The 23,644-nt window shown below is 40.5% G+C and overlaps 1 protein-coding gene across 1 annotated transcript in view; it reads right to left on the reverse strand.

Annotated features, from left to right (window-relative positions):
• The window catches only part of HUWE1 (HECT, UBA and WWE domain containing 1, E3 ubiquitin protein ligase), a 121,077-nt gene that overhangs the window by 58,561 nt on the left and 38,872 nt on the right, over window positions 1-23,644 (reverse strand). The window contains 21 exon segments of the mRNA XM_018560716.1: window positions 1,184-1,421; window positions 3,458-3,580; window positions 4,019-4,235; window positions 4,322-4,507; window positions 5,102-5,199; window positions 5,351-5,484; window positions 6,932-7,177; window positions 7,306-7,482; window positions 10,287-10,344; window positions 10,468-10,676; window positions 13,349-13,440; window positions 14,884-15,061; window positions 17,181-17,287; window positions 17,386-17,466; window positions 17,623-17,724; window positions 18,264-18,369; window positions 19,600-19,740; window positions 20,717-20,844; window positions 21,657-21,807; window positions 21,925-22,025; window positions 23,257-23,356. Coding sequence (XP_018416218.1) covers window positions 1,184-1,421; window positions 3,458-3,580; window positions 4,019-4,235; window positions 4,322-4,507; window positions 5,102-5,199; window positions 5,351-5,484; window positions 6,932-7,177; window positions 7,306-7,482; window positions 10,287-10,344; window positions 10,468-10,676; window positions 13,349-13,440; window positions 14,884-15,061; window positions 17,181-17,287; window positions 17,386-17,466; window positions 17,623-17,724; window positions 18,264-18,369; window positions 19,600-19,740; window positions 20,717-20,844; window positions 21,657-21,807; window positions 21,925-22,025; window positions 23,257-23,356 — 2,973 coding nt within the window.

The following is a 23,644-nucleotide window of genomic DNA, read 5'->3' on the forward strand; positions in this document are numbered from 1 at the left end:
TTAAAGTTCCATTCTGCTCCAGTTACAGAATGTTGAACACAGATCTCAAATGGGAGCACTCCCATTAAGATCCGTGTTTAATTGTAGAGTTCTTTAAACAAAGCTGCTTGAAGCATGCAGAAAACTTTGCAAAAGCTTGCTGAACGTTTTGCAAAGGCTTGCTGTACATACCTGCAATTATACAGCCTGAAACCTGCATGGACAAGGCCCAAGACACCCCATGCAACTCAAACATACCTGCCAAAGACTGAAAGTGAATGCTGAGCCTTTTAAGTTTCACAACCGCTAATGAAACCCAGGATATGTCTACCCTGTCTGCACTATGCCCCAATTTTGCCTGCACTTCTGTTCATGAACGTAATAAAAGCTGAACTCCAAATATCTTAATATACAGATGAAATACATATATGGGAGCATTTTTAACAACAAAATGAATTCCATTTCTGTCCATTCAGTCCTGAAATGTACATAGCCCCATCAAACATACAGCCAGGAGGAGGACACCAATTTTTCGGTTACAGTTATACAAAGGTCTCAATGCCCAACCTGGTGCTATACAAGGGACTGCAAGCAGTGGATACCATCGCTGGTAATGAAGGAACTCAAACTTGTTTGCAAAATACAGTGAAAGTGAGTATGCGGCGAGTCTATTGACATTAATTTATATATTCTTGCAGTAATGCAGTAAACAGGCTTTTAAAACAAGCCCTCCCTAAGCTCTGTACCTGAAGGCCCTGTGTAGCAATTTATTCTCCTAGTTCATATCAGAGGCACTTTAGTGCAGTTTTTGTTTGCGTCTCCTGCAGCTTTAGGAGTAACTTAACAGTCTTCCAATATAAAGACATATGTGCTCTTTCAACATTTGGAGGCAGAAAGTCATTGCCACTGGAACTGGACTACAAAATCTGTTGAATTTTGCAGAACTGTTCCAAAATGCCTGCAGCTACAGCACTTAGTAAGGGTGTTTCAAAATGTATCTGCCGCTTGTTACAAATATGTAAACACATATGTGCATAGCCTGAGCTCATATTCATTTCAATATTTTATTAATACATGACTACATCAGTGTCTGCTATCTACCAGGAGTTTATATCTTAAAGTTTAACACCTGTCACCAGTTTGCACTAAATGACACGTATATAGTTAGATGATAGATAGATAATACACACACACACGTTAATACCTTCTGAGTAACAACCAAGAATCGCAAGGCACTAAACTGAGGGAAGTTCTGTCCTCCAGGCAGCTTGGTGGGAGGTAGAGAGTGTGGCGACTCCAGAACCGTGGTAGGATTCACCATCTTTTCCACCAGCATAAGCCAGGCATCCAAAAATTCCCCAGTACCATCTGGAAGGTCAGTGTGCTCCAAACCTTCAGACACTGGCACTCTTCCACCCATAGAAAGGGCCCAGTTAAAAGTTCTGAAATGGGAAGTAATAGAACAAATAAGCGGACAAAGCCAATATCTACATAAAGACATGCAAGTTTGCTATTCCTTTTTCAAAGATTGTATAAATAAGGCTACCCATCTATACCTTACTAGAAAACACACCAAAAAAAGTGAATGCCATTCTTTAAATATAAAACGGTTTAGTGGCTACTCTGTCCAGCAAGAAAAACAATTATTATAAGTGCTACCAAGAAGAAAAAGGTGTAAAAAATAAAAACCATAATTTAAAAAAAATCCCTTGCCACATGATTCTGCAGGTTGCAACAATTATACTGAATGATATTGTTGCTTATTGTGGGATTGTCACTGTTTTTTTAGAGATCAAAACCTGTGATATTGTATCATGTAGTATTGTAAAGCGCAATCTAGACCTTTATTTAATATTTTGCTAACCGTTTAGAGACACACTTTATTCCTGTGTGTGTTGCAATGAAATATAAAAAAGGGAAAAACTCTCCTCTATCATTTTGTTACGATACCTAAAAATTGCATTTTGGTAGAACGCTTTAAACCATAAGACTTTGTCGATTTATTTTGGAGTTAAAGTGACACTAAACTCAGATGTACATTATTTGTGCATCACTCGGCTGTAGACCCTCACATCATCTCTGAATTGGTGCTGGCACTGTCCTTCCTTCTGTAGGGTGGCTACTTTTGTTCCCCATGGGCCACTGCTCTAAGCTAGCTCCCATGATGAACTGTAATCTCACATTTAGTTTACCAATTTGTACTGAAATTGTAGTCCATTGAGGATTAAGCTTGGAGTGGAGGCTACACTACAAAACAGCTACATTATTGTTAATAGGGAAGGTACTTGAATGTATTTTTAAGATATAACTCCAGAGTTTAGTGTCACTTTAAAGTGCAACTGAAGCCCAGACTTTTTAGAAAAAAGTTTTAGACAGAGAAGAGAGGAATTAGAACTCCTGTCAGTTTTTTATTGCTGTGTGTCCCTGTTATGGAGATTGGCCCCTCTATTTGTCCTGGTGACCGTTATCTCTGAAAGTGAAAGAAAATGCCAAAGTTTGGGTGGTCATCAGAACAGGAAACAAATGGGAAATCTTCCACTGGGGTGACCCTGCAGACCAGGGATTTTCCTTTCTTTGGAGGATTTCCTCTCATTTTCCCTTGTGACTAGAAAGAAAGCTGACGGGTTATAACTAGAGGTGCACCAAAATGGAAATTTTAAAACCGAAACTAAACTGAAATAAATAAAAAAATATGTCAGGCCGAAACCAAAAATGTTTTTTATTTTTTCACATTTTTAAAAATAATCTTTTATAAACTTAATTACAATTGTACCTTGCTCTTCTCCCCGACACGCTGTCACAGGAGGCTGATCGAGCGGTTTAGGGAGGAAAGCCCAGCCTCCTGTGACAGCGGCGTCTCCGCCCCCACACCGCTCTGCGATAGGCGGCAGAGCGGTGTGGGAGGAGACGCCGGCCACTCACAGCACTCTCCTCCCGCAGCGCTCGGCTGGCTGTCACTTTCTCTTCTCCCCGCTGGGACACAGAGCAGCACCCAGCGGGGAGAAAAGAAATCAGGGATGCGCCGATCGGCAGGAAAATGGCACTTTCGGCATTATGCCAAAAGTGCTATTTTTGGCCGCTATATATCGGTGCATCCCTAGTTATAACCCTCCCTATATAAAACTGAAAAAAAATAGTTCTGTCTTAATTTCCAAGTTAATATACAGAGATGTGCATTGTTTTCTAAGTGTTCATTATTTTCACTTAATCCAATTCTCAATGTAGGAAATATGTTTCCAAATCTGCTACCAAGCTGAAATTTCTATTTGAACCTAGAAACACTTGAAAAATGTATCTACAGTGCTTATGAAAAATGAATCAAAGTTGAATGTGTAGGCATTATTACTGGAGAATATGAAAGCAGTGCTTTTTTATCAGCATAGGTACAAATTCTTACATATTTCCCTAATCTCGGGCTGAGCAGCTTTAGAAAACATCTCTGAAGATACAAGGAAATGGAAAAAGATTGTTTACTTACTCGAAGAGTGCATTGTGCCCACCAGAACACAAAAATTTCTGTAGCATTAGATGATAAGGATATTTGCGCTCATCAAACAGCATGGGAGATGTGAAGCCAACAGAGCATATGAAGAATGTTAACCTAAATAAAAAAAATAAAAAGAAGACTTTGTTAAAGGAAACCAGTTATAGGTAAAATAAAAGAAGCTGGCTTTGCTGACCAATTCTTCAAAAAATTCCAAAAAGTTTGGCTATCACTTTTAAAAGGAACCCGTCTCAAAAGGACATTATACCCAATTAGCCATTTACAAACTTATTTGCCACACACTAATTCTAGGGCCAGAGAAGTTAAACATTTTCAGTGAATCACTGCCCCAGATGTAGCGTGCAGTCTTTGGGGAAATTAATTGCTGACAACATCTAAGCCCAACTGCAAAGATGCTTTGCTTCCTGGTGGGATCCTGGTAATAACAGCACAAAGAGGGAAAGAATTCCATTACCTTAAAATGCCATTACAAAAGACAAATCAAAAAACTTGCTCATCTTGAGAGAACATATTCAGAAGATATGCTCCACTCACCTGAACCTTGGTGTAGGGGTATAAGGAGGCGGCTGCCAAGAAAGGCCTTTGGTAAGCAGTTTGGTGAGAGAAGATGCAGTGGAGCGAGCAGCTGGAGTGGGTGCTGTGGTAGTGCTTGCTGCATGGTGACTTCTCCTTTGCCTGACAGGAGATCCGACGCACAGCTTAACCAGGAGTCCAAACAGCTCAGCTAAAGCACGACCTAATCTTGAGGAAGCTTGAATGAAAAGATATGTTCATGAAATAACAGTGAAGGGTATTAATTGAGGTGAACATCTACTGTACAACATAATTCCATCTCACCTGACAGTAGCGGCTTGATCTGTTTAATACGGGCAGCCATCGCAGGAGTGATCTTGGGCTTACCCTTAGGGTCGGAAGTGCTTGGTTCGTCAGTTTCCATGGGGGCCAATGTATCACCATCCAGCCCAATGCCTTCCAGAAGGCCAGTGGTTTCTTCACTGGCAGCTGAACTTTCAACTTCCCCTTCTAAAATGGAGAAAAAAAATGTAAAACTGCAAAATGTAATTACCGTTTCAATTATAGACTAGAATCAGGTTGAACTTTAGTTTTTTTTGTTATGTTCCCATGTTACGAATAAGCCATGGTAGGCTTATGCCTACGATGGGAACATACCAAAAAAAAGTTCAAAATGATTCTAGTGATATGCTATATAAGCTTTAGATAAGCTATAATACAAAAACGATTTTCTGCTCACTGTAAAATCCTTATATCCAGTCATTTATTAGTTATACCCCGCAATAGTAACCTCTCTATTATACGTTCACACACACTAGAACAAAGATGTGTACTAAATAAAACTTAAAGGATCATTTTCTCCAGTAGTTCATTGAGGAGGACACAAGCAGACCTCCAAAATATGTCCTGTTTATACAGATCAAATCACAAAGCTCAACCAGAAGGGCACTGCTCCACCCCTGTGGGCTATATACAAATATATAATACTCTTAGATAGATGAATGCATTGGAGGCCTTGAGATCCAGTATTTGCATCATGTTTAGGACAGCTTCGCTTAGACAACATGCAACATGAAGAAAAAGCATGCAAAGTGAAAGCAATACCTGCTTTTTTGGCTCCTTGGGGAAGTGGGGTCGTTTTCTCTTCTTTGGGGGCAAGTTTCAGCATGTCAGCTTGACCAAACTCACATCCAGGGGGCAGGCTGACATAAAACCAAAAAAAAATTGCTATTTAACATTTATTGTAACAAATTAGGTTGCCTTAAACTGAAAAATCTATGTCTAAACAGTTTGAATGAGTGGTATATAAAAGAGAACACATACAGATGAAACAATCCATCCCCTTAGCAGTACCTGTTAGGTGTGCAGAGAGAAAGTAAGACTGTGCTTTCCCACACCAGAGAGCAGTACAGCTGGCTGAGCTTGTTTAAAACATTTAGTCCCAACTGAGATCCCCATTGGTTCACAGAGATGGCACGGATTTCACTCTGGCGAACAGCAAAGGAATTAAGGAAGAGAAAAAAAAGAAAGAAAAAGAAATGTTAAAAAGGTATTGTTTCCTAGTACATTTTATTTAATATGATTAAGATTAAAAATACAATATCGTTTTCATCTACAACTACAGTCGGTGACTGGGGCTCAAAGTTACTTTGCAGCGTGTGCTGTGAACAGTCCGACATAGCAAACAATCTAAAATTAAGCCTGTAAGATGTCCAAGAAACCATATCATGGTATCCATGATATATCAGACCACTGTATGTACCTGTGTGCATTTGCATATGGTAAACCTAATCAAAGTTTGTTCATAAATTAAATTAATTGCACGGCAATAAGATGGAGAGAAGTACTGCTGCTATCTGTGTGGAAGCCGCAGTCAAACAAAACCACCACCCATCCCTGCTGAGATATCGAGCTAAAGCTTTCCCACGAGCAAGGAACAAGCAGATTGTAGAGCTTTCGTTTTAAATTAGCAGGATGCATGTCAGACCACTGAATTCACACACATAGTGGCAGTCATCCTCTGCATCTTACTGCCAGGAGAGATTAATTTGTATTCCCTGTGGGGGGAATTTATCAATGCAACTGCGAGTTTTAGCCACTTAGATCATTTTTTTTAATGTGCAAATCTGTCTTTTAACATGTGCCCCTGTTTTGACCTGAGCTTGCACTACTTTTCCAACTGCACGTGTTTTGCACCCGTTTTGACCAGAGCTTGCACTACTTTTTCAATTGCACGTGTTTTCATCTGCACTTGTTCTACGGCTGTCTGAAACTGGAGCATCACCTAACAAAACAATCACAAAAGTCCCCATGGCCACTTTTTCAAGAAGCGACAGTTAAGCTTTTTGCCCGGAGTTACAAGTCTTCTTTCCTGGAGTCTATTAAACCTCATTTATCAACATTACACTAGCATCATAAATCTGGCGCAAAGTGCATCAAATGTATTCCGTGCAAGTTCAAACACTCGTAATTGCTATGATGAATTCCCCCGTGTGTATAAATTAGGACACCCAACAGGCGTAAGACATTTCAAATATCATCTTTTGGCAGCAAACACAACCCATTCCATCAAACTACAATTGGGCATATTTATTTAAAGCAATTCAGTCTGCCACAGTCTTAAAACGAACTATGCCATGGGCAGGTATCACAACCACTTCCTCCTTTCTTGCCCAGAAGAGCCTCCTCTGTGCCCGTCTGCGATTATGTCCACCTGCTTATGAAGCTTCGAATGGAGGGGAAAGCTTTATTCATCCATGTGTCCCCTGCCCAATGAGAGCGCATTGCTGGCCAAAAAAGCGCTCATTGTATAAAGAGCCAGTGGGTGATTGTTTGCTATAGATGTCTAGTGCCTGCCCATTTACGCCAAGTGAAACTTGAGTGGAGTTTTACTTAAAAGAATGGCTTCCCCATAGCAGGGAGGTAACTTCTTACCTGTCCTACTCTGCAAGTGTGGACAAACATCATAATGTAAGCATGGGCAGCTGTAAGGGCATGGAGCAATGGTGTCGCCTGGGCAGAGAGAGTAGCATCTGCAACATTCCCTGCCGAGGCCAATTCTCGCAACAATACAGATCCACCAGGTGCTTCAATTGGCCGATGTAGAGGATCCAGAGAGGAAAGAATAGAGTCCAGTTGAAGAAGCCCTTCCTGGAGAACCTTGGGTTCATGAGACAATGTCTACAAAAAGGAAAAAAAAAGGAAATATAATTACTTCCCAAAACAATGAGGAGGGAGCTATAACCCTACAAGTTCTGTGCCCCTCAAGTCATGAAACATTTTCCGATTAGAGACTTTCTGAAACTTACCAAAATAGATTTGCATACTCCAGCTACAGCCTGGCAAGCAGCAGATGTGGGGAAATCAATAGGTAGATTAGGAAGGCCCAGGATGGTGACCAGTGGAAGAAGGCCTTTTTGACTCACAAATTCCTGGCAGTGATCATCTGTTGTGTTGTTGCTCAGTATGGATTCTACAAATTTCATCTGTGAAGGAAGGAGATCATCAGCACAAGGCATGCAGAATCACGACATAAAAGATATCTCAAATAACCATAGGACTAGTCACAAGTATTGCATGTGGTCTACCTGCAGCTGATCTTTTCCCCTTTACTGACTTACCATGCCTTGCTCTGCACTTTGTCCCTGGGTGAAGACTGCCATCTTGGCAGAGGAATGGCTTTGATTCCTCATGTTAGAGCATTTAGCAAAGAAAACCGTGAGCAGCCCCCACTGATATTACCAGATCTCACCCCTAATCTTCCGACACTAGCAAGAGCTCACAATGCCTTAGATCTCAAACTGCAGATATGAAGCTGTAGGCACCCTCAGATATCACTGTTCTCAGGGCCTGTTCACATGAGATCAGGTGCGGATCTGCAGACTGATGCAGTGCGTTTTTGCCACATTTTTGATGCGTTCCAGTAAAAAAAACAAAAAACTTTTTTGCTGGAGTGGGGCTGTTAGTATGTTAGCTGCAGTGCAGTGTGTTTTTGATGCGTTTGCTGACCGTACAAAATACATGCAGTATTTTTCTGTCGTAACCTGAATGGACTGCGCACGTGAGAACTGTAGCCCATAAAACACATAGGGATACATTGGGATGCATTTTGAGTGCAGCAGCGTACGGATACGGTCAGCACACAAAACGGACGCCGTGTGAACAGGCCCTTAGGAAGACAAGTGCCTGCCACAGAATCCAATGGCCTGAATGCAGAGATATTCTCTTCCTGCACAATCCTTACCAGTGAGGCTGCCCATCATAATAATGGACAGGAGGTATCAGCACTACCCAAATGTATGCAAGCTGTGCTTGATAAAACATTAAGTTTCAACAGCAAAGTTACTGAGGCTGCTGCAGGTAGGAGCAGATTATCCAAGTACCTACAATTCATAACTGTAGCAGTTTTCTTTGTTTTTTAAAGAGACCTGTACTGAGAAAATATGCAGACTGCCACTGAAGACTACAAGTGATGCTTGGTTCACACCTGAGCGCTTTTCCACGCGGATCTAGTTGTGCAAAATACACATTTCCATGCAAGCCAATGGTGACTGTTCACACCTTAGCATTGCATCGCACGTAGGAGACCGACTGTTGCTCAAAAAGATGCATGAGCTATTTTCAGGTGGATCACTCTATTTTAGTCCCATAGATCTCTATGCTGGGAGAAAAGTGCGTTTTTAAAAGCAAAAACGTGCAAAACTAGATGTGCTCCTTACCCGGCTGTTGTGCTGGCCCAAAAGTCTAAATGTTTTTCAAGTAGTAGTTTCAGAATAAGCATGCAAATCACCAAATTTAACACTACTCAAATCTTTCACTAAAATGATTTGCTTAAGAAAATGTTATACAGTGACACAGGATGCCAAACAATAGATTTTGGGCTTTTATACATGGGAGCTGACTTACATTCCATGTAATGTCTTCCTCAGAGACTCATTTAATGGGTCTTAGTAGCAGCTTCCTCCACAAAACAGCAGGATGTACACAGAAGGCCAAGGCCTTGAATTCATTGGTGAGAGGATTATATTAATCTCTTAAAATAATGTACGTACCCCCATCTAGATTTCTAGACAGGCCACACGAAGGGTGAGAGATAAAGAATCTGAACTAAAAGCTTATCATCTGGGATCCCTGCATCAAATCTGCTCGTATGCTTCCCATGAATGACTCTGATGCTAAATAAACGCTCCCTATTTTATCCTAGTGTTGCTTATTTCATTATGATTCGCGAGCAGTATTGTGGCATTGTGCCGTTTCCCTCTAACGACCGTAGTAAGAAAGATACGCAGAGGGTTGTTTCCCTTTCATCTGTAGTTTATTAAACTGCATCTTGTTTTCATTGCATGCAAAGTAAGAAAAATATCTTTTAAAAAATGCAGTTATTGTTTCATGGCCGTGGGGTATAATTCACCCCAAAAATATATGTATTCTTCAATAAATATGTAATATGGAGGATCTTTGCACTTTCACAAGTGGTGGAAAGGAAAACGCATACATTTTATATGTGACCACATTTTTGTTTTTGGTGTAGTTGTAATTGAGATAACCTGATTGGTTGCTAAAAGTGACACCTTTATCCTTTCCTAAAGCTAAACTCCAGGCAGGTATAAAAGTCAAAGAGTAATGCAGCTCTATTTCAATAATATATAATATGACCTGTGTCTTTATTCAACCTCAAATACTATGTAACTATATCCTTAAATACATTTTTAAAAGCAGGCAGGGAAAGTACCTGAATGTGACTTTGCCTCTGGCACCCCACTGTACAGCATAGACTAGGAGGGGGGAATAGCAGAAGGAGCCAGCCAGTTGTGCTGCAGTACTCACATGCCAAGCACATGCACGAAGAGTAAGCCAATAGGAGGAGAAAGAGTGAATGAGTAAATAAGTCTGCAGCTTCTCCTTTCACTGGCCAGATACAGACAGAGGGAAGGACAAGTCCTGTAAGTCTTACTGAACTAAGTACAGTAAGACTTACAGTAAGCACAGGAAAATCAGGTCTACCACCTTGCCATACAAGTATGTGTTGAGGGCAGAGCTGCATAAATCTCACAACTATGTGGCCAGAAATACAAATTCTCAGTCAGGTAACAGCTACCATATATGTTCTTACACTTTGTGTTTAGCCGTTTGCCTGGAGTTCAACTTTAAAATCGTGCCCCACTCTATACATACACCCTATAGGACTAAATACAACAGCAGACCACAAAATTAAGTTCTGTCATTCAAAAAGAGAGTTTGCCCACTAAGTTGCTAAAGTATTGGCCAGGCATCCGGTTATGAAACTTACCACATTCAGGATATAGTCCATGAGGGGAATGGGAATTCTTTCCTCGGTTCCTACCACACTAGAAAATAAATAAACCATTAAAATCAACAAGCAAAGCTCAGATTAGGTGCAATAGGAGAAGATCGTCCTGCATCATATGCATATTTGAGGGAAGACATTGCATTTCAGATGACACACTTACTGCTGACTTTGATCTTCACTCTGCTGGTTGGTGCTGAAGCTTTGCATAGCTTGTACTTCCTCCTCTTCCTCGTCCTCGCTGGAAGCCTCCTCTGCAGCATGGTTGGACCGCGGTGGTGGAGCAGTAGTTGTGCCATCAGCCTTTTGAATTGATGGCTTTTGACAAATATACCTTGGATCCCTACCAAGATTGCATATTTCTTCCAAAAGCTAAAAAGTACAGATGACACACCATACATATGACTGAGGTTTATACTGGGAAAACAAATACATTAAACTCGAAGTTATATTTCCAGCATTGCTCAGCTGTGTAAAAATTCTGTCCGTTGAAATGGGTTCTGTCACGCCAGTAAATAGGTAGCAGAAATATTTTACTATAGGTGTGCGTGCTAACACACTCAATAACATTTCTAACTAAAGAAATAAGTCTCTTACAAGAGCTGACAATCAGAAAAAGAAAAGTCCCCCCCCCCCCAAAAAGCAAGAGCAGCCCGATAGATCCACCACCACCCTTCATGAACTCACTGAAAGCCACACATTCTGAAAACTGACACTAGATTTTGCATGGCAACTCAAATAGTCATCATTAATAACTATCACTGCATGTGTTATTTTGGCACACACTTCGAATTTTAGAAAATATTTATTGACCTCCAAACCACAACCTACAGCATTTTTTTTAGTATTGACTAGAGTAGGGAATGGTTTTGCGGTCTGTCTCAAGACATCAGCATACAAGAGGAGATCTTACCAAAGGAAGGGAAATCATGTTTTAGATGTTTCCGGAAAAGTTTTGGTACCTATATACATGAAAAAAAACAGCACCGGAAAGCTGCACTAAAAAGTCTGTTCCCAAATCAATAAAACCCCCAACAAAGGATGCTCATACTGCAAGAAAAGGGACATCAGCAGGCCATCCTCATCACTGAGGGCAAGCTGCTCTGTCACATAATGGCAAGGTCTATATCCTTTATTAGCTAACCAATACAGAGCAGCTGGAGTCTTTCTTGCAACCTCCTAAAGTCATTCATTTTTAAGTCCTAAAAAGCATCTCCAAAGTTTCAGCATCTCTTAAAGCACATTTCCACCTTTGCAGAGGTATTAAAAAAAAAAACATATGCCAGCAATGGACACCAATTGTACACAAAGCAGGCATATGCAGTTAATGGATATAAAAACAGAAACTTGTGTTTCGTTAGCTCTCCTCTTAATATCTGCATGGAAATTTCTGCCTCTGTGCTGTGCAAGCAATGTGAAAATACCCCCCCCCCCTTTTCCCTGGACTGTGTATTGTGTGTAAAGGCAGAGCTGGTGTTTACTGATCATGTTACAATGGGCAACCGGGAGGGAGGCAGCGGATTACAGCCTGAAACTCTGGTATCTGACTGAATTTCCTGTAGAGAAAATGTTTAATCTGTAGACTTCAGGCCTATTCAATGTGAGTCATGAAAATGTGCAATGTATACATCACCTGACCTCTAAATTACCATAATTAATGCAAATCACTTACAAAGTTGGAAATGTATCTAAAATCACTTTTTTTGTTTGGATAATGTGGGGATGAGTAAGAAACCCTAGTACGCTTGTTAAACAACTGTTTATCCTGATTGTGCTGCCACATCCAGTGTCATTTTTATTATTTCTTCTGTTTCAATTACACTGCATATCTATATCATTGCATTTCACTGTGTTATACTGTATTTCTAGCTACAAGTGCTAGATTAGAATTTTTACAGCATAATCTGTGCATACTTGGCATCTTCCACTTCACCCCTGTTTTCTGTACATTGGTATAGGCTTCTGCTAAACCTTCCCAGTATCCCTTTGTACTGCCTCTTTCTACATCACCCCCCACTGAGGTAAGAGGGTCTCAGTTATCCTGTTAATGGCAAAAATGGGAATGACTGGAGGAGGCGTGGCAGGCCATTGAAGTGAATGGCACTGTAGCCATGCCCTCAGGCCGCAATGCGATCGCTCGCACGGGATCACAAGGCACATTGTGCCTGCAGTGAGGTCCGATCAAAATGCTGCACTATTTTGATTGCACCGCACTGCAGGCACAATGTGCCTTGCGATCCCGTGCGGGCAATCACATTGCGGCCCTGAAGGGCGTGGTTACGGTGCCATTCACTTCAATGGCCCGCCACGCCCCCTACAGCCTGGCAAAAAAGTCAGCAGGCCGCAATGCGATGCAGTGCGTTCCGGCCAGAATCAGACCGGAACGCACTGCTTATGGTGTGAACTAACCTTAAGAATGACAAAGAATCACATCCTATGTATTGAGAAGGCAAATAAACTGCATTGGATTCTTCTTATCGAGTTTGACACTATCTGTGAATATCACCAAGTCAGTAGGTTGTCATACTGCCCGACAGATACGTCTCAGGAAAGTATGTGCAAATACATAAAGCGGTGGTTGTAACAGAATACTGGTGACCTCTGTCATTGGGCCTGAAAGTTAGGGGAAATCTAAAACGTTCAGTTGTCAATGAAAACAGGGTGAAATTTTGTTCACATGTGTTCTGGTGAAGACTGTCCAAGAGGATTCACCATACATACTTAGGTGAGATATCCTCTCACTTGCAATTATGTCTTGAGACAGGAAGCAAAGGAAAATCTTTCCATTGAGGCATGGTACTGAAACACTGAGGTTCTAAACAGCAATACATTCAGGGTAGGTACTTTTACACCTTTGTGAACCCTCAACAGTGGGATGGCGTTTATATATTTCCCACACAAGCCACTTCTGTTCTTTAAAGCCTGTAATTCCTAGGACAATGTAGGCGCATACACAGCAATAGCAATAAATATCTAACACAACCCATTTTAAAGCAAAATAATCAACTACTCCCACTCACCCAAGAGATAAAATAAAGGCTTACCTTAATAATAGCAGTGGTGGCATCTGTTTTTAACGTGGGCTGGTGCCTCATCAGCTCATCAACAGCACTGCCCAGGTTAGAGGCTGTATCGCCTGCAGGAGACCGGAGAGAGGTCAAAGCTGGAAGAGACCACGGGCCTCTTAATCCCTCAGCTAGAGACCTGAAGAGCACTATTCTATCCTGCACTACAGGTCTCTTCAGCAGGGGTTAGAGGTGGTTTAGGGAGTTTGGGGAAATACCAAGGATTGAACATTCACGCTAAGGACTGAGCCTTGGAAAGCTACAAGGGAAAAGGTTTGCAACACTATATAAAAAATTATTCATTAAGGGTTTAATATATATATGTTGGGAATGCAAATATTTGACTGCGGTGCTAATCGACCTGTCTGTGGGAAAACAGTTAACAAAAAGTCCTTTAAAAGACACAAGGAACATGTCAAGAAAGAAACAAGGGGGTGCTGTAGTATGCAGGTGTCGCAACACTTTAGTGGCTTCATGCTTGTTCTGTGTCAGTCACTCAGTAAGAAATGAGCAACAACAAGCATATTAGGTCAGGAGCCGACAGACAGCAATAGAAGGTCCTGTGTTTCAATCTTAAGTTTCCATTTACTACAACAGGTACAATTTTAAAAAAAATGTGAACGCCTTGCCAACATCTAGCTGCAATATTTCTAGATCAACTAATAAAATAAATGCAAACACCTTATTAAATGCAATGTATAATGCAAATACCGTTATAGTCTTTTTTTTTTTTTAAATCATCAACGAAACTGCTTTAAAGAAACACTGTCACTTTGCCCTTTCAGGGGACTTGCTCCTCCATGCCCCTTCTATGCCTCCCACTCCATCACTCTAACCACATCTGAAAGCATCAAGTGCCAGCCCAATGCACTACCATGTGCGGAGGGCAATGGTGGAGCTGCATTAAAGTGGATTCCTGCAATTGGAGGCAGCAAGGGAGCATGGGTAGGTAACAGACAATGTCACTTTGCCTTAAAAAAGCAAGTGACAGTGTCCTTGAAAAGCAATTCACAATACAAAAGGTAAATAATCCAGTCACCAAACAAAAATCATATTACATGGATGCGACATCTAGAAACTGATTCCATATTTGTTACTATTGAGCAATGCATTAAAAAAAGAGAAAGATTGCCCCTTGCAGCAGTAGCTTCAGAGTTATTTCTTATGCTGAATGAACTAAACATTTTAGGGATATAAGCCCAGGTATCTGTCTATTTGTTGCCATCATCTAAATGCTATTACAATATAACAACCCATTAATGCTCAACTCAAGGCAAAACATTTTATATTCATGTTCTATAGCATGAGAACGGTCTAACACCTCTGTCAGGTTTTAATGCAGTGAGAGGAAATATAACAAAAAGTCAGCAAGTGGAGGAAATTGTGTCATTCCAAATTCAATCATAACAAACAAAAATCTAACAGAGGTTCTTATCCCTCCCCACTCTACCAAAAACATAAAAAGTGTCACCTGGAGTTGGGCTTCAAATTGTATGTTCAGTTTTGTTACGTACCTAGAGGATCAGAGCTCCGCCGCCGCCGCATGGCAGGAAGGTAGTCTGGCGACAACAACACTTTAAACAATCTCTCAAAAGGTTGGCACTGTACAAAGGATTGCAAACCACGGGCATTCAGACACAGTGCACTGAATACGTTAGGGAGGGAGCCGAGAACTTCCCGAGTAGCAGGAACCTGTTAGACAAAATATTGAAGATTTAGAATTTGATAAATATTTGTGAAGTGTTCAGATCATTTTTAGATAAAAACAAAAAAACAAAGACCGTTGCTTTTGAATGCTCAAGACCAAAACCCAAAGGAAAAAAATTAGCTTTGGACACATAAAATAGCTTGCAGCACTTAAATACTGGTTTGCAAATGGAAAGCTATATGTAAGCATACAAGTATGAATATTGTCCATGTGTTGGTTTGCCTTCCCACTTCTAAACACATATTTAAAGATTAAGGGGCCTGAGGACCTGAAGGTGTCCATGTGTGTACTAGGGACATTAAACTGCAAGTCTCACTGGAGTAAGGAATGAGCAACCACATCACTGATCTCTGAAGAGCGCGATACAATTTGTTGCCATATAAAACTGTAGATAAAACAAATGATAAAATATATCTTATACAATACACAAATGTGTACTTAGATCTCAGTTTCCTCACTGCAAAATCATAAACACTTGTGTTGCAATAGTAAACTAAAACAAAAATGTAAGAACTAAGTCCCCACATCCCCGGCATTGCAGTGTACATACTTTAGATGACTGTACTGCTCAGTATTAACCCCTTCGTGACTGACGACGTACAGTGTACGTCGCCAGCATCGGGGCAAATAGAATTGGGCCTCTATCGTATTTGCAACATGAGAACTGTATTACCGAACAGATTCACACGTTAACCCCCCACCACCAAATATATTAACAGATGTAAAGGCTGATGCAGGGTGGTATTCTTAAGCATAGTCTTTACCATCCAAATGCATCACTGCTCAAACACAAAATGCAGCGTTTGATAAGAAAACAGTGTTGTTGCCTAACCTGTAAAAGAAGCTTCTTGGAGTTCATCACAGGAAACATGGATTTAAGTTTATAACCAATGGATTAAGTAGCCACCTTTAAGTAATTGGGAACTGGCAAATTAAGATGTTATAACAGTCCTGTATAAGGGAAGGGGGGTGGGGGCAGCCATTTAAAGGCAACATTCCCCATCCAATCTTTACACTCCCAGTGGGCATTCACAACCAAGGATTGGGCTCCACCAAGATAACCAAAGTCCTGGACCTATACAGAATTCTTCTGCGACAAACCCATGCACTGCACCAAGTGCAGAGAAAAGGCCGAGCAAATTACAGGCCAGCCCCTCATCTTTCGTCTGGTGGGGTCTGGGTATGATCTTGCCAAGGATAAGGAGAAAACCAATCCAGATAGCTGCTGGGAGGTGCCTCAGTGAGCATCGTAGGAAAAACTTGATAGCAAAGTATTGAACCATATAAATACATTGAAGAAAAAATAAAGGATGCGCTTCTCTTAAAGCAGGGAGAAGGCATCCAGAAAACTGAGGCAGCCTGGGAGTGAGGGGGTTATACAAGGGTTTACAATCCAACGCGTCCAATCAGCTGTAGGTAGCTGCATAACCCACTAGTTCCAAAATGAACTCCCTATGTCCTGTGAGGTATGAACAAGAAAGGGACGTGCTTTGCCTGCAATCCAGTTGCACCTACACACAATATGTTAGCTCTAAAAAAAACACACTGAAAAGTAGATCAAATGTAGCCTCGGAAATGTCTTCTACTAATGCTCCACTAAAGTCAATGAGAATCAGCTGATCTGCATGCGACATGCATTTCAAAAAAAACATCAAACGCAGGAAAACAACCATCTATGAGCCCAAGTTCTTGTTGTAGGCTAAGTGAAATACAGATGGGACTTAATTTGATGCACTGTGATAAGGTCATTAAGAGCGCTTAAAATGCACTGATGTATCTTGAGATAAAGTAGGGATGGCATAATTCAAAATGTGTAAATTATTCTAATCTAATAACCCATTGGAAAATATAAAAGGTCAAGTGAACCTCTACTTCCACCAGCAGCAATACTAAAAACTCAAGAACTTCCATTTCTAACTTGGTCTTTGGATTAGTTTTGATCTGTTAGAAGAGTCAAATGCATCCTTTTGAACTGTAGAATTAACAAGGATCGGTGCTGCCTACATTAATGTTGGGGCATTCATGAAAACAAGTAGCCTATGTCAATATTAGAAGGAAGGTTGTATACCCCAAACGATAGCCTAAGAAAACATCACCACTTACATCTTTGATAAGGAGAGCGTGCAACATCACATCGGTAAGACCATTATCTTGGAGGGAGGAGAGAAGGGAGGGCTCTTGAAACACAAAGACTGTGACCACTTCAGTAGCTGGAAAAAAAAAAAACCACGTATAACACCCAACAGATTTATATAAGACATGAATACAAATAATCATGAGACAGTTTTGAATTTGTGATCATACTAACCCAGCAAGAAAAGGGAAGGTCCATAGTATTCTGCATTGCTGATTATGTGTTTCAGAGATGTGGGAAGGGTTCCATCCATTACTATTTAGGGGAAAAAATATTAAATAAGCAACATACAACAAGTACCTAAAAATTACACCAAGAGATTTTTTTCTGTTCTGGGGGCATTCATTTACTTGACAAGAATTGAGGAAAAAAACCTGGTACAGGGAATTAAAGAAACAAAAAGGTAACTACCATGCCGAATGCCGTCTGAGAAAGCGGGATCTTGAATGGCTTTCTTCAAGAAGTTTAGCATAGATTTCAACAAGGCAGCTCTTTGGGGAATGCACTGCACACCTGAAAATCAAAATAAAATAGATAAAGACTATTTGTATGGTGATACAATTGTCACTTTTTTTTACCCCCAATTGTCATTGCAATATGAAGTTGGATAAACTTTGAATACACAGCTCATCTTTTTTTTTTTCTACTACTGATATGGTGATTGAAAAAAAAAAATCTCCCTCTCCAGAAACGCTTTGCTAAAATAGTATTAGGATTAAGTTATGCAGACTTTGTCTGAGTCTTACCAGAACGTGGCATCAATATGCTCCCAGTGCTACTGCTTGAGGGTATAGGTCGAGGTTCAGAGGAGGTGGAAGGCCCTGGACTGCTCTCCATGGCCACATCAGACACTAAAAGATATTGTACAGTTATTTAACACATCAACGATTAACCTGTCAAATTAGCACAAGACAGAAGGGACAGATAATACATTCATTGGGAAGAAGAAAAAACACAAGGCAAAAAAAGAAAACAAATACAGCAGTGGAATATCCAGGCTCGATTTCCAGTCATTTTTCTATCAAAACATTTGCCCAGATTTCTTTTATTACCTTCCATGTCTGTTTCCATCTCTTCGCCTTCCTGAACAGTACTGGGGCGCTGTATTTTTGGTTTAATGACAAATGGGCACTCTTTCCTGCACAGGTCAACCTCGTGCTAAGAGGGAAAAAAAAACAACTCATGATACAGCTACAGTACAATTTCTAACAAACTCAACCATAGCAAAGTGAAGCTGATCTACTTTCCAATTAAAGCCCATGTGAAGTTTCAGTGAAATAATGTATATCATTTGCTATGCAGGAAAATGGTAAGATCTCTCTGTCTTCCCGTTATTTTTCTTTGTGAAGCAGCCTCAGTAAAAGTACAAAATCCTGACCCCTCGATCTCTACAGGGGTTTTTTTTAATTTCCACACTCCTGATGTGGTAAATTAAAATAAGGAATCCACTTAAATTGAATCTGATTTAATCCCAGCATTTTACACTAATCCCAAAACTATGAATGCATGGAAAATTCTGAATTTTTAAAATGGTGCTATGGGAAAAATGCTGATGGTACCAAAAAAACGGTCAAAAATGTGGTGCATCCTTAGCCTCTCTCCCCGCTGGCTGACAGTCTGTGTCCCCTGCCTGTATCGGCAAAGGCAGCATGGATCAGTGGGGATACAGCAGGGTGGAAAGAAGCTGTCAGGAGGCCGAGCAGGGTGGGAGAACTCCGGAACTACGGGAAACAGCCGGTAAACACTGAGCGATCAGTACTGATTGCTCAGTGTTTGTACATAACTGAGGACATAGTGATTACTATTTCTCCAGTTATGAAAGAACAGGAATTGCTTTACATCACTTCCTGTTCATTAATGAGGGCGGACATAGTAAATATTTACTATCTGCTGACTTTATGAATGAAGCAACTCCATGCAGAGCTTCCTTTTCATTGAGTGCAGAAAAAGATTAAGGACTCTGTGTCCTCAATCTCTTTTTCCATTTTAAAAGGGAAATATCAGGAGTCTGTTTAGACCCCTAATATTTCCCCAAAGCCCCAACAGTATAAAAAACAAAAACAAACCTAAAAATAAAATTTTAAAATAATTACTTTCTTTTATAAAGGTTGGGGGGGAAAGAACTGAAATTTTTGGTTTCAGCCTGACAAATTGAGATTTCGGTCAAAAAATTTCAATTTAGCATCCCTACCCAAAACTACAATTCAGGAAAACAGCTGCAGAATGGTCACTGCCTTGTGTGATGTAAGGCTTCATCGGGGAAGTTACATTCCATCAAAACTTTATAAGATCATTTGCTGTGTTTAGACGAAAACCTCTCTATAAAAAGGACATTTGACAGAACAAACTATGCATGTTGCAAAACTAATAGGGAGCCATTGTTCTTACCTCCAAACGGTAAATAAATATGGACAGCCCGCTGTGAGACTGAAAGGCCGCCATGTCCAGGTTGGTAATGAGGTCAACAACCCTGACCGCTCGCGTCACAAATGTGATCTGGTCCTGTTCGTCTCCTAGGAACTTTATCACCTGGGAAACATGAAGCAAAAAGATAAAGCACAGAGTTCTTAGTAACAGAGACTTTGGTGAGTTGCTGCCATGGCGACAACAGCAACTAATACGCTATTTAGAAGAAAAAAATAAAGGTCATACCGTGTGGATATAGATCTATATCTGTATAGATATAGATCTATATCGATATATATATTTAACATATCGATATATATATTTAACATCAAAGTACATTGTATCATTTCTATTGCCTCTTAAAGCCCTATCCAAACAAGCAGTGTATAAGCTTGCATACAAAACACATACAGCTGGTTGTGCTGTAGAGTGGAAGAGCATAACACCATCTAAAAAGACCAAGTAAGCCTTTTGCAATTAACCCCTTTTCACTCAAACTGTAAATAACACACTCACCGGGGCTACATTTATAAAATGTAGGCTCCAGTGCGATTACCTTTATACTGTAAGACCCAATTCGCGCATGGCTTTACGATCCTACAGTTAGAGATAAATGACCACCTGCCTATAGCCACAGGTTATCGCTCCATGTGTGAACACAGGGAGGACAGCTGCGGCTGCTAGGAGTAAGCACTTGTGATTCCTGGTGCAGGAATTCACAGCGGACCGTACAGTTTCCAATGAATGAGGCCCAAACGTTCCATACACACACACTATATATATTTTATTTTTGTATTATTATTTTATACTTTTTATTTGGAGAAGAGTTTTATTTTGTAAATGTCATAGATATATATATATATATATATATATACATACCTATATATCGATATAGATATATCGATATATAGATATGTATATATAATTATTTTTAAAGAAAAGCACAGATATTAAAATTTTTAAACAGTGTTCCAATAAAAGCCTTACATGTCCATACTTAAAAAAAAATAAAAATAAATGGCGTGCCAATAAGTTATTTGCACATTAACGTATGCTGAGACATAAGAGTTTAACCCAAAAAAAACTTTTTAGAGAGTACCTTTAAAAGTGCTTCCATCATGCCACAGGAAACCAGCGCCTCCCCACCAGCATCATAACTGGCTAGATGATACAAGAAAGAAAAGAGAGCTGTGGCAAATTGGTGAGGATATGGCTCCATGGTTGGGTCTGCGAAAACAAGAAAAGTCGCATGAGTCAAGTCAATATTGTGTAAAAACCAAACAGTAAAACTACCCAAACCTTGAAATGTCATCATTGAAACACCCTCTATAATTATAGGTTACACTACTGTCGGTTTAAAGGCATACAGTGTCCATGACTGTATAGCCAAAGTAACTAGTAACAATCTGATAAGTCAGTGAAGTCAGTAAAATGTAACTTGCACAACTTAACTGAGAATAAAAGAAGGACCTATTAAAATAACGAGTCCACCAAAAAGTGACCTAGCTACAGGTGGGCCAAGTGAGCCCGTGGCTTTGTTTTGGATACTTCTGCAGCGAGATCTCCTCAAACCCTTCCAAACTGTGCTCCTGCAATCCGAAAATCTCTACTCTGCATCCGGTCAATCATGGGCATTTCCAGCAACCTGTGCATTTTCCAGCTGTTCCCATCCTATTCCTCATAATCCAACATAATCACCCCTTATAATGGCCGTAGAGGATGTACTGTACAGCACTACTATCCCATAGATATAAAGGATAAACTATCAACTAGTACAACTTCTTAGCATCCACCAAAACTGAAATATTCACCTACAGACAGACAAACCATAACTGCTACATGAGATTTACACCCTTGTCACGATGCTGGAAGGGTTATAGCGACGCACATTAAAGAAACTTGCCAGAAAAACGTGTCTTTTTATTTATTTATCCCACACAAGTGAAAAATCAATTGGTATTTGCCAACAAACCGATCTTTTTACAGCCAACATTGTGCTATTTATAACGAAGGTATAAAAGGAAAGTATTAAAACTCACCGATCATAGCTTGAATGCAGTTTCGGACCAGAACGGGCAGGAAGCCATGGTAGGAGGCAGTACCAGTGCAGTCGATGATGCTGCTTAGTTTGGGGGTTCTTTCCAGGTGTACTATAGAGGTCAGTGTTCTTAGAGATGCAGCTTTTATATCCTACAAAAAAGTAACAGCTTAGTATATAAGCCATGTAAACCAATGGCAGGAATGTCATAACTACACACACACCCTACCACAACCAAGCAGAAGTTTGCAAAGCATACAATATCCTACCATTAGCTGCTTGTCTGTTATTTGAAGCACATCCACCAATTCCTCTATTAACCCATTGTAGAGGATACTGTTTGCCGATTCTTGCAATGCATTGGAGTAAACTGCAAGGAAAGAGTTTGTACATCAAAGGTTTTTAGCAGTATGCTTTTGAAAGGTTCCAAATATTAAAAGGAACGATACAAGCGTGTCCATACAGACACGCTTCTCAAACGCCCAATTCATTCACAAACTTCTGGGTCACACACTGAACTTGTTTACTTTTTTGCAAATTGCCTAAGGCATGGGAGCAGGACTATATTCTAAGACAGGTCTGTACACATGGCAGATACCCTTTAGCCTTGGCTATAGCATTTTCCCCATGCATTTGTTAACCTGAAAAGGCTACAAACTTTTGTAACCCTTTAGAAGTGTAATTCCTGCAGATCACCTACTACGAACATCTCTTTTATAACAAATCCCTTACCTTAGAGCAGGGGTAGCCAAACTCCGGCCCTCCAGCTGTGGTGAAACCACAAATCCCATGATGCATCTCTCTCTGGCAGTCATGTCTGAGAATCTAGTAATGCCTCATGGGATTTGTAGTTCCACCACAGCTGGAGGGCCGGAATTTGCCTACACCTGGTTAAGAGTAAGGCTTGGTTCACACTGAGTGGTATGTAGCGCTTTCTCTGCCCTAAAAAACGCTAAACAAAATCCCATTCATTTTTATGGTCCTGTTCCCATCTGAGCATTTTGTCGCAATCAGGAAAATGCAGGTCACTGGACAAAGAACGTGAAGTTTTTTTTGGCATAATATAGCTCATTTTGGCCCCATAGACTCAATAGGAAACACTTGAAAACGCGAGCTTGCTGTGTTTTTGCGCACATCTGCCCATCAACATCAATGAGCTAGAATCTGCAGACAATGCGCGACTTGATGAACATAAACCACGTGTAAAAACGTGCATCAAAATCGCGCGTAGAAACGCACAAAAATGCTGTCACCTAGGTGTGAACCCAGCCTAAATCTGCACTCCAGGCACACAAACAAACCAAAACAGAATACACGCTGCTACACAGCAATATGAACATATTTAAACAGAATTCTAAATATCTGTTTTATAACTGTTAAACATTGGCTGACATGATTCCCTTAGGCTTCAGCTGTTGGGGAAAAAATGCAACAGTAGACAAATTCCACTATCCATTCCTTGCAAGCTGAGAAATTCTAACTAGAAGCAGAAGGTTTCCAATGAGCCACAAGTGCAGCTTTAAAGATATAGACAATTAAAAAAATAGGATACTTAGTTCCTGATAACTTAGTAACTTAATGAAAGGACTAAAGATACATACCTAGAATAGAAATAGCATGCAGTCTTGCTTGTACTGCTTGTAGTCTCTTCTTGTGATTAGAAAAACCATGTGCCAGTCGTATGTGGGTGAATAAAAGCATCTAGACCGTGAGGAATTAAAAATGACAAGGTCTCAAAACAAATATCAGAACTGTAATCCCCAGTCCCAATCAAAGCTAGTGTCTCTTTAAGGAATAGCCTTGGACATGAGGTACTGTCTGAGGCCGTATTCACACCGAAAGCATGTGCGTTCTAGAGCGGTAGCTGCTGGAACGCACCGCAATCGCTGAGAAATGTCCCCCCACGTTTTGGGTCGGGACGGTGCATTGTGTTCAATGGCACAGCTTCCACGCCCCCCCCCTCCCACCCCCCCGCCTGCAGTGCGATCG

The sequence above is a fragment of the Nanorana parkeri genome, unplaced genomic scaffold (genome assembly GCF_000935625.1).
Source record: "Nanorana parkeri isolate BGI_ZX_2015 unplaced genomic scaffold, ASM93562v1 scaffold475, whole genome shotgun sequence".
NCBI classification, from domain to species: Eukaryota; Metazoa; Chordata; class Amphibia; order Anura; family Dicroglossidae; genus Nanorana; species Nanorana parkeri.